Raw genomic sequence first — 11,232 nt, 5'->3', positions numbered from 1 at the left:
AGTGGTCGAATTTCGACAACGGGGCGATACTAGTCTATATTAATTGTAAGAACCCCTTTACTAATATGTATCTTCAGAAATTCATTTTCCACAAAACGTCAACAAAATAAAATGAGGAACGACCACACTGTAAAATCTTGTTGTGTTGTCAATTGCTACCAGTTTTTTCGTTATTACACAGTTCTTGCACGAAATGTTTGAACAAGTACTGTTGTTCAGACAGGTTCTGAAATTCACGTCCGTGTTCAAATGGCTCCAGTTCACTTTGAATCAAAATTTTTGGTGTTCTGTATATCTCGTTTATCATGTCAAATGAGTTAATTTTTCGTTTTCAACATCTCTTTTATTCCGTAAATGACTCAGTAAAAATATCGGGATCCCGGAGCTGTAATCCCGGGATTTCGGGACATGGAATAGTGTCCGGGATTGAATGCCCTAGTATGTACGTACACAGACTATAAATATAATTGTATGAGCAAATTCAAAGGTGTCAGCATGACTAAACTGCCTAGTACTGTGTACTGAACACTAGTCATACAGCCATTAGCAGTATTCAAAATCTTACTATGAACATATGTACATACATACATATGTATGTGTATGTATGATTCATAGAACATTTGAGAGAAAATATAAACATTTTGAAAAATTTTCTATCACCATTTAAAATCATTTCCATATCTTACCTTCTTATTTCATTAAACGAGCAATTCTTGTATATGAATATATACATATACATATATATCCATAGGATTCTCGGATAGGGCTCTAACGATTTTGATGATATTTTGTACGCAGATAATGTTTTGTGCATTTTAAGGTTATCTAAATAGGTACTATCTCCGCGAGGACTCGTATAAGATCGCCACCTATTCGAAATTAGTTAAAAATTAATTGAAACATCCATCATAATATGGGTATCAAATGGAGATTATTTTGAAAATCCCTAAATCAAAAATCAACTGTAATTTTTAGCGACTTGAAACTTGCACTTTACAACACTTTTCTAAGAAATCGAGTTGAAAAATTTAAAATTTTGTTGAAAATATATTGGTATTTCTTGAATTTTGCCGAGTTCTGTGTGAAATTAAAAAAAAACTAGATTCTTGTGATTTTTGCTGTTCAATGAATTATATTTTTATAAAAAAATAGGAAAAATGTGTAATGGAAAATATAAATAAATAAAATCGTCAGAACATCGGGGTTTTCATATTTTTGACGCTGAATGTATTTTGTTTATAGTTATGATGGCACACATTTTTAGGCTTGTTTTTTGCATAGAAATCAGATCTCTAATCATAACATAAACAATACATTCAATAAGTACTTTCTATTTTACTGCAGAGCCACGATGGTTCGATGCTTATGATACACCACACAGTGACACTTCGGAAATAAGGTTAGGACGGCTAATTATCCATACAAGCTTCTTCGACGTCCCCAGTGCGAACTCGGCCATACCTACGCGAGTTGCAATGCAACCACACAAGGTTTTCAGACGCTCAGCGCTTTTCAGGTTTTCAATATAAATATGTACATTAGGGGGTATCACCAAAAAAGTTGCGGTCTTCTCTATTTCGGAAGAATATTAAGATTTACGTTAGCTAGACCGATTTGAAAATGTACCTGAATATCTCATTATTTTATTTCCGTTGTAAAAGTTTTTAACAATTTTATGCATACCTTTTAAGATCACACTCTTTTATAATCTGCGGCGATTTCTTAGAAAAAATATTTTTAAAAATTAGTTTTATTTAGAGCTACAGATGTACGTGAGATCTTAATATTTTTCCGAAATATTTTGGCAGAGCTCTTGAAATATAATAAAGCTTATAAACTAATAATAATAATAATAATAAGCTCGGAGCGCGGAGGTTGAAGTTAAAAAATTTATTGCGGACAGAGTTTTTAATGGCCCATTCTCAAATTTATAAAGTCGTGACTCAAAAGTCTGATGTACATTTTTCAATAAAAATAACTGAATAAAAGTAGTTCCAAATTGAAAAATAAGTAATTTTTAGCAAAAAAAAACCGACTTCAACTCTCATATAAAAAAAACATATATATATATATATATATCTCATGATCTTTCCGATGCAAAAAGAATTATCGAAATCGGTTGACGTGGTCCAAAGTTATGCGGTAACATACATAAAAAAAAAATTAAAAAAATAAATATTCCGACGAACTGATAACCTCCTCCTTTTTTGGAAGTCGGTTAAAAAATCATTTGTTTATAAAAATGTACCTTTTGTTTCTAAAAAATAGGTTGAAAAATATCAACGTATTTCTCATTGGAAAGCTAAGAAAAAAGCGTAAACTTTAGGTCGGCTAGTTATTTTTATAATGAAATATTTTTTGCTTCGTATACGCAAATGGTTAGAGGTATTTTATTCGAGCGTGAAATTTTTGAAAATTCATAACTCCAAAGTTTTGTATATTGTGTCGAAATAAAAAAATACGAGGCTAATATTTTGCCTCAAAGAATACAAAAAAAATGTTTCGCACGAAAAAGTTTTTGAATGTATATTTTGCATGGAAAGACCCTTATATTTCCGACGGAAAAACATGTATGTATTTTTTGCCCTAAAGTTCAGTACAATTTGATATTTGTCTCGCGAAATGTATGTAATATATTTCCATGTCGCATAGTATAATTTACAGGATATGTATGTATGTACTGACCAGTGGTTTTAGTTATTTTGGAACGATTTTTTTTTTAATTTTGGTTTGGAAACAAAAACCAGCAAAAAGAAAGTACTTATTAGAAATTTTGTATATAAATCTTGCATTGCAAAGTATTATTATGTAATTACATACATACGATGCTACGATTTCTTATTTATCTCTAAATATGTATGCGGAATTTGTTATTTAAATTGAATTATGCATTTTTTTATTTTTTCAGAAAATGTTCGCATTGTGGTATTTGTCTTTTGCAATCGATGAAATACGGTAAGTCTATATTAGTTAAAATAGACTTATTTATGTGTGTGAAAGTACGAGGGCAGTTTGATAAGTCAGGAACTTTTTGATGTTACAACGTAATAACCATAAATGCAACACTTTTCTCACAAAATTTTAATATTTAAATTTTAACGGTCGGACGGATATGAAAATTTTTCTAAAAGCTTTGCGATGTTGGTTATAAATTATAGCATACTTTTAGGCTTGCGCTTTTTAATGAAGCACATACACAAATGCATTATGCTTGTTTAGCGGCACAAAAAGCAAAACCAGCGATATTTTATATTTGGTAATTCATTGCAAGCGGCGGAAATTCAACGGTACGGACGGAAATGGAAAACATCCTAATGTAACTTTTGAAAAAAAAAGATGTTCATTTAGTATTGGGTAACAAAATTTTGGCAATTTTTTGTATGTTAATGTTTTAATGTTTGTATATCTATTTGCATAACATTATTAAAAACCAATTTCCCACAGAGAACCACAGTCGTCATAATTTCTTTACAATTAAGCTTCATTCAATTTTATTTACACATTATCACATACGTACATACATATGTGTGTGCATAAATACATACATACATATGTATGAAGCAATTATTTGTGGAATCATCAACGCATTATGTAATTCTATTCCCATTGAGTTGACGAATATCTACGAGACGTATAAAATAAAATAAACAAATAAATTATTGAGTAAAAATTAACGCAAACGTTAGCACATTCTTGTTTACAAGATTAACGTATGTACATATGTACTATGCACACCCTGTGTCAAAATTATAACCGCACCACAAATTACACGTTTTAATAGTTGAATTTTTTGTTAGATATTTAATTTTAATTATTTTTTATATAAATATAGATAATTTATTTTCAAGCAAGAACCGCGTAAATCCAAATTGCAAACTTTGTGCAATATTCAACAAACTTTTGTAAAAAATTCAGACATTTAATTAGACTTCTTATTTTCCATATAAAAAATCGTCGAGCAGTTTGTACTTTGTATGGTGGAAAAAGCACAAGCCGTCAGCAAAAACAAAAAATTGCCAAGCTACTTCAAACTTGCACTTTATAATATTAAAATTTAATGGGTTACAAAAAAAAAAGTTTAAACAAAATCTATTTTTATATGGAAGCAAGTGCGACAAAAAAATTCTCAAAAATTAACGATAATTTTTAGGGGCTTGAAACTTGCACCTTATACCAAAATTTAATGGGCTACAATACTGCATACCCAAAATTTTTCTAAGAAATCGGATTGAAAAGTTTAAAATTTTGATGAAAATTTTTTGGTATTTCTTGAATTTTCCCGAGTTCTATAAGAAAACGAAGAAATTAATTATGCAGATTTTTGCTGTTGAATTAACTATATTTTTATAAAAAAATTGGTATAGAAAATATAAAAAAATAAAATTGTCAAAACGTCAGGGTATTCATATTTTTGACGCTGACAGTAGTATGTACTTAAGTACGCAGCACACAGCCACCTACTACATAAGCAGATTGGAAATCGCAAAATCGCGATCACTTTGTAGATGCAAACATGCACTGAATGGTTCCCTCCGTACACCGTTTTTGTCACGTAGACTTTTTCTTGGTTTGTCAAAAGAAAATAAGAAATTGCAAAATAAAATAAACAAAAACACTCCTTCACACATTTGCGAATTTGCAGAAGTACTTACAGTATCGGTCATACTAAAGCACCACCTCAATTTCAAAGTGATATTGTTTGCCATTTATTTTTAATTAAAATACAGCTCATTCTCTAACAAAGCCCATATAAGTCCACGTTTAAAACTTCGTAGAAAACTAAAAAAATCAAAACCTTTTCTCCCAAATTTAAAACTTGTTTCTCATAAGTGTTAGGATTTTATTTGAGTACACAGTTTTATTGAAAATTGAATGATTTTAGTGCAATAATTTGCAAATTTCAAGTGGCTAAAAATTATCGTTGATTTTTTAGAATTTTTTTTCCGAAGGTGTTGCGGTAAAAATAAATTTTATTTTGTTACTAAAAAATGAACGGCAATTTTTAGCCACTTGAAACTTGCATATTTTTACACTGAAACTGGATAGGCTATAATACAAAAAAAAAGTCTAACACTTCGGAGAAAAAAGTTTGAAATTTTGTTGAAAATTTGTAGAATTTTTTTTAGCTTTCGACAAAAATTTAAACTTGGGTTTATATGTGTTTTGTTATTGAATAAATTGAAAATTCTCAAAAATAAATAAATAAACATAACTGACAAACAATATCACGTTGAAATTGGGTTGCTTATGATAATGGCCGATACTGTATGTACATATCGTCGTTTGAAGTACAAAACCGCGTATCAAGAAAATGCAAAATCTCTTATGTGAGGTTGCCCAAATTTTATAGGAGAGAGTAAAATTTGTCTTATTTCAAAACGATTCTCTCTTTTATCTCGATAAATAGATAAGGGCTTGATGCCAGGAGCTTCCAGTGAGCAAATATCTTTTTTGGCACAAATGTCAGTTACGCGGTTTTGTACTTTAAACGACGTACATATCATCTTGGCCTGTTGACGCCAAACACTTCCCATGTCATCGTCTATATCTACAATTCTATTAACACTTTTATTAATCGCAAACAATTACTCAAAATTTAAATAGAGTTTGTTGCTGTGCTAATTTGTTAGAATCAACAATCGTGTGCTGGTAGATGTAGTGCATATGTACATATGTATGTGGAACAATTCTGCACAGAAGCACATTTCAAACCAATAAACTTTAAGTTAGCGAGTGAAATAAAATCTAGGAGAAATTGGTCTGAACGCAGTGCTATTTCTGCTATTTTCGAATAAGTCAGTTTACCGATACTAACAATATCTTATCCGCGAAATCCACGAATCCGAATACTCGCTACGGGTACGAAAGAATTTGTATCACTGAATTCAAGGGAAATCAAAAAAATATGGTTACCAGATTCGAATGCCACATTTCGATGTTTCGAGATCATCTAAGACAAAGTAGTAAACAATCAAACTTTGAGTAATTTTTTTTGCCGAGTAATTTAAAAGAAATTTGATTATTGTCATATATTTACTGGCACTATCGATGTGATCAACGTTTTTTACTCTTCACTATCTACTGTCGAGTACTTTTGGGACTATCGCTAGGCCGATAGATTGTGCTTCAGTCATAGGTTTCTTAGTTTTTTTTTTTGTTCGGTGTTTTATAACTAAAAGTTCATCTGGTTTTGTTTTATTTATTTTGTGAAGAGGTTTTTGGAGAAAAATATGGAGAAAAATAAAAACAAGACTTGCACATTTTAAAAGAAGAAAAATGTAGACATGCCTCGATCAATAAATTCGACTACCTATAGAAACAAGACGATTGTACCCATGAAAAGATTATAGGTTAAAGGCAGAATTCACAGTGCGTAGTTAACTCAGAATCGACAGTTAACTATAGATTTTCAGAACAAAAATTTGTAGTGAACTGCCGATTCTGAATTAACTACGCACTGTCAATTTGGCCCTAGTGGCTAGTTTTCATATATGTTATATTTTGACGCCAAAATTTGTGGACATATTTTGACAGAACTTTATCTCCTTTATCCATACCTTTACCGATGACACCGTGCGACAGTCAATTTTACACAAGGAAAAAATCAACATATTCACAAAACTGGGGGCCAAATATAGTAAAACTGCGTTTATAGTTTTTCTCTCTGACGTCAGGTTTTCTTTTTTTAAGGACTTTGAAATTTCTAGAATATGTTTGAATAAAAAAATTATTCAAAAGATCCGGTGCATTGTAGAATAACAATATGGGTATCAATTAAAAGGACAAATTCTGTAGAAAAGAAAAAAATTTAATTTTTTGTTGCCCCAGGACGAATAAATGTTGTTGTTTTAAAACTTTATCCTTGAATATCCTTGGAAATTTCCAATATTTATTTTTTAAAAAAATATATGCCAGGTATTAATATGTTAACCACCCACATCCTCGAATTTCGTTCTTCTAACTTTATTAGTTTTAGATAAAAAAATAAATTACACTTCTCTTAATAAGATATTGATAGTTACAATATGCATAAATGAAGATACTGCAATCATTACACTGTACAGCACTCGGCTGGGTATTGGACCAAACCAATTTTTTTTAAGAGAATGAGTCATAGGTAAAAAAGTAATTTCTCCGTTTTTCGAAGCTAGCCTCCGAAATCGAGATAATGGCCTTGGAAGTTCGAAATAGGGCCTTTGATAAAAAATTATTTTTTATTATAATATGTAAATAACGAACTGGAACATACCTATTAAATTTATACGATACTATCGATAGTTTACTTTCGTTTGACAATCGATAGTTTTCTAGCTCTAAACGATACTACCGGTAGTTATGTATACCTAAACTATCGAAACTATCGAATATTGTAACTATCGATAATTTTGCAGCTCTAATGTGAGCTTTTCTAAGTATACAACAAAGAAATGTTTACGGGGTGTTTTTCTATTAATCATCTACCGGCATTTGCACCTCATGAACATATATGGGCAAATCTAAAAAACAGGTAACCTTTGTGTTATTTAGCTTTATTTTCACTGTTGTAAACCAAATCAAGCTGGTTGCTTTTGGATATAATTCATTGACGTATACTTGAAGCCTCAAAAAAAAAATTGGATCAATTTGCTGCATAACTTTTGAATTATAGGTGTTTAAATAAAAAAAAAAAAAAATTATGAAAAAAGTGAATTTTGTATGTAATTTTTAAGAGGGGCACAATTAATTATGTCATAACTTTTGAAGCACACCATATTCTGACTTGAAATTTAATGGGCATTTAGCACTTATGTGTATACTTCATATGTAGTAGGTGAGAAAAGTGTGCATTAAAAAATAACGAAATGGCAAGTAACTCAAAGTCTCTAACTCCACATTTCACAATTTTCAAAATTTTCGGTTTATCGCATATAGGGTTTGAAGCATTTAATTTTAAGAACTCTTTAAGTATGTATTGCATTCTACAAACAATTACGAATAATTTGATACCTTAGCAAGAGGTGTGCTTTCAGAATAAACTAACTTTTAAAGATAAAATATTCTGTGATCTTGAGCGTAATTTTTATTCCAAAACCTTGATTGAAGGCACATTTGGAAAATACGCCGAAACGATCAAAATCTTTCTATAACTGCTAGTCCTTACAAAATTATATATATCTGTAAAATGCTTCAAACAAATTTTCTCTAGAAGTGTGTAAAAACCCTGATTTACTACTCTTAATGATGCTACTTCTTTTAGTCAGAATATTTCGAGAATGGTATCAAAGCAACTTTTTTCGACAGATGTTCTGATATTCGCTCTTACTTAATTGGCGTCCTCAGTTTTATCCTATTGGCTCTACTTTTCGAGATAGCGGTACTTGAAACTTTGCTTAAATTTTAACTATTTAATAAAAAAAGTCAATTAAACAGGTTAAAATTTAGTATAGGTCCAATTTAACATATAGCACGCATACAATTTATTATTCAGATATGAAGTTAGAGTTAAAGCGCAAAAACACATATCTGAGTAATCAGTTTTATTGGAGCTATACGTTAAAGGGCACCCATTTCGATAATTTTAAGGATTAATTAAGGTAAGGCCGCTGTGGTGTAGTGGTAAGCAGTCGGCCGCTGTGGTGTAGTGGTAAGCAGTGCGCGCTTTCACTCATCAGCACCTGGGTTCAAGCCCTGGTCAAAGCAACATCGCAAAATATATAGAAAAAGGTTTTTTCTTAACAGCGGTCGTCCCTCGGCAGGCAATGGCAAACCCCCGAGTGTATTTCTGCCATGAAAAACAGCTTCTCATAAAAATACAATCGCCGTTCGGAGTCGGCGGAAAACTGTAGGTCCCTCCGCTTTGTGTGACAACATCAAGGCGCACGCCTCAAATCGGAGGAGAAGCTCGGCCAAACACTAACATATGTGTAAGCGCCAATCTATTATTATTATTATTAATTAAGGTAATATTAAAAAACTGTTATGTGCAAAATTTTAGTAAAATAACTTCAAATCTGAGGGAGTTATTTATAAAATAGTTAAAATTTAATCAAAATTTCAAGAACCGATATCTCGAAAACCGGAGCTAATCTGGTAAAACGTGGCATGCCATTGAATTTAGAACATCCCAAATAAGTGAGTACAACTTTCAAAATCTTTGCTCAAAGTTTACAACTTGAACAGCGTAATTTGAACCCAGCTTATTCTTTTGTTTTCTATTTCATGTTTATTCCTCGTCTAACTTTTGAAGCACTTGATGAAAATGAATTACACTTATATTAATCGATTTATTAAGAGATTACGAATAAAATGATATATAAAACATAGATGTGTTCACAAATTTAAAAATTAAAATTTTTTTTTGAAAGTGTACCTATTTTTTAGATATGCCCATATACATACGTACTTATTTATACCATGCATTGTATCCATATCTCACTGCGTCTATCTAAAAACCATTTGTCGTTTGTTCATTTTATGAGCCGACCAATCACTCCGATTAACTGTCATAGTGAGTTATTGCAATTTTTTTTGTATTATTAGCGCATTTGCATTTTCGTATACATAATATACAATAGATAAGTATATATCTACATGCTTATATATGTATGTACTTATGTCTGTATGTATAAAAGAAGGTTATACTTTGTGCAAATGTAGACTCAAAAATTAGATCGGCAACAAGTGGTTAATTGCCTAGCAGTGAAAGACACGTATGTACATATGTTTGTATGTATGTAAATAAAATCAATTTGCTAAATCATGTGACGAAATGAGCGTTGCACAGTCTCAACAGGTTGGAAACAGTACAATCTAAATAATACTTTTATTATAGAACTATATGTTTACAAATTGTGTACCTGAGTTTCGGGTGGTTTGTTTTTTTTTTAATTCTTTATTGATTTTTAAAAGAAATAACAGGAAAAAGGTGCGGTTTATTGTGCACATGCATGCACTCATTATTCTAAGCGATTTGCAATTGCTTCACTAAGTTGATGCAATTAACAAATCGATTCGTTTTGGTGAAGCTTTTAAAATTGATTTTCCGATTTTAAAATTTGGCTGTGAAACATCGCTACATACATACATATGTGCGAATATTAGTGTTGGGAAGTATCGAGTACTTTTGAGGATCCACTTCTTTGGTATCGATACTCTCAAGGATCGGGTATTTTGGCCAGTACTGGTGCACACTAATGTACATACATACATAGATAGGCACTAATTATACACACGCTTTTAGTGACACATTTTAACATTTACTCGTTACATACATTATTGCAGTTATTACTGAAATTTTATTTTAATATATTTTTAATTATACCCATTTATTTGGTAAATTTAATTTTAATTACTTTACGAATTTTTCTTTTCATTTTCATTCACTTTTTTTTTTGTAGAAAACATTTCGGTTGGTTTTTTGATAAGTTGAATATAAAGCTTGGCAAAAATGCTATAGAAAATAAGCCACAACCGCCGCTGCAGCCACAAACACAGCCAAGTGCAACGAAAAAAATCGCAGAAACTAAACCAGTGGTGGCTGAGCCCAAGCCAGTTAAACCAGAAGTGAAGCCCGCTGCCACCGTCGCTCCCCCATCGGTTCCGACTCCATCAAAACCGATTGAAAAACTCGCACCAGCCACACCACCTTCGACGCCCGTATCAAGCCCGACCGTAAAGCCAGCACCAAGTCCTGTTGCTTTGAAAAAAGAAGCAGTGACCGATGCATTAGATAGGAAATTGCAGGAGGTGAAGAAACCTTTCGAGAATGGAAATGATAAACTTAAGGATAATTTGAAGGATGCCACAACTGGATTTTTACAAAAGGAGTCACAAAAACCATCAGAAAGGTAGAATTAGCATAAGTAGTTGGCAAATGCATACATACATAAGTGTTTATTTTCCTTCATGTAGCGCTTCGCCTATAAAATAAAATAAAGCTTTTTCGATAAGTGCCACTTTTATTTGCTCTGCAGGCTAATAAAATGTTCAGATCAAATACGCGAGAGGCAATGATTAGCCATTTCGTTTAGAGCTTAACATTGATATACACTGGAAATTCTGACAATAACAAATTCTTAGAATTTAAACTCTCTCCTATTTGGTAAGAAAAGCTTAATATGAGCCTAGCATTGCGACAGCTTCACTTCCGGGAATTTTTCACTGATAAGGGACTCCAATTGAGTAATTAAGTCTCTGCATTGCTTGTTCTGATTAGATTGCAAAAAAGGACAGAGCCAAAGTGGGGCTTGACAA

At 31.5% G+C, this 11,232-nt stretch overlaps 1 protein-coding gene across 1 annotated transcript; it reads left to right on the top strand.

Annotated features, from left to right (window-relative positions):
* The first annotated feature begins 2,903 nt into the window (after positions 1–2,903).
* On the top strand, positions 2,904–10,830 carry LOC108379217 (vegetative cell wall protein gp1-like). The gene is made up of 2 exons (XM_017635545.1): positions 2,904–2,955; positions 10,377–10,830. Exons 1-2 carry the CDS (start codon positions 2,912–2,914, stop codon positions 10,828–10,830), a joined length of 498 nt encoding a protein of 165 aa, XP_017491034.1. The 5' UTR covers positions 2,904–2,911.
* Positions 10,831–11,232: the final 402 nt, after the last annotated feature.

The sequence above is a fragment of the Rhagoletis zephyria genome, unplaced genomic scaffold (assembly GCF_001687245.7).
Source record: "Rhagoletis zephyria isolate East Lansing unplaced genomic scaffold, Rhagoletis_zephyria_1.1 Rzeph_scaffold_15879, whole genome shotgun sequence".
NCBI classification, from domain to species: domain Eukaryota; kingdom Metazoa; phylum Arthropoda; class Insecta; order Diptera; family Tephritidae; genus Rhagoletis; species Rhagoletis zephyria.
This window is presented reverse-complemented; position numbering and strand designations above follow the sequence as displayed.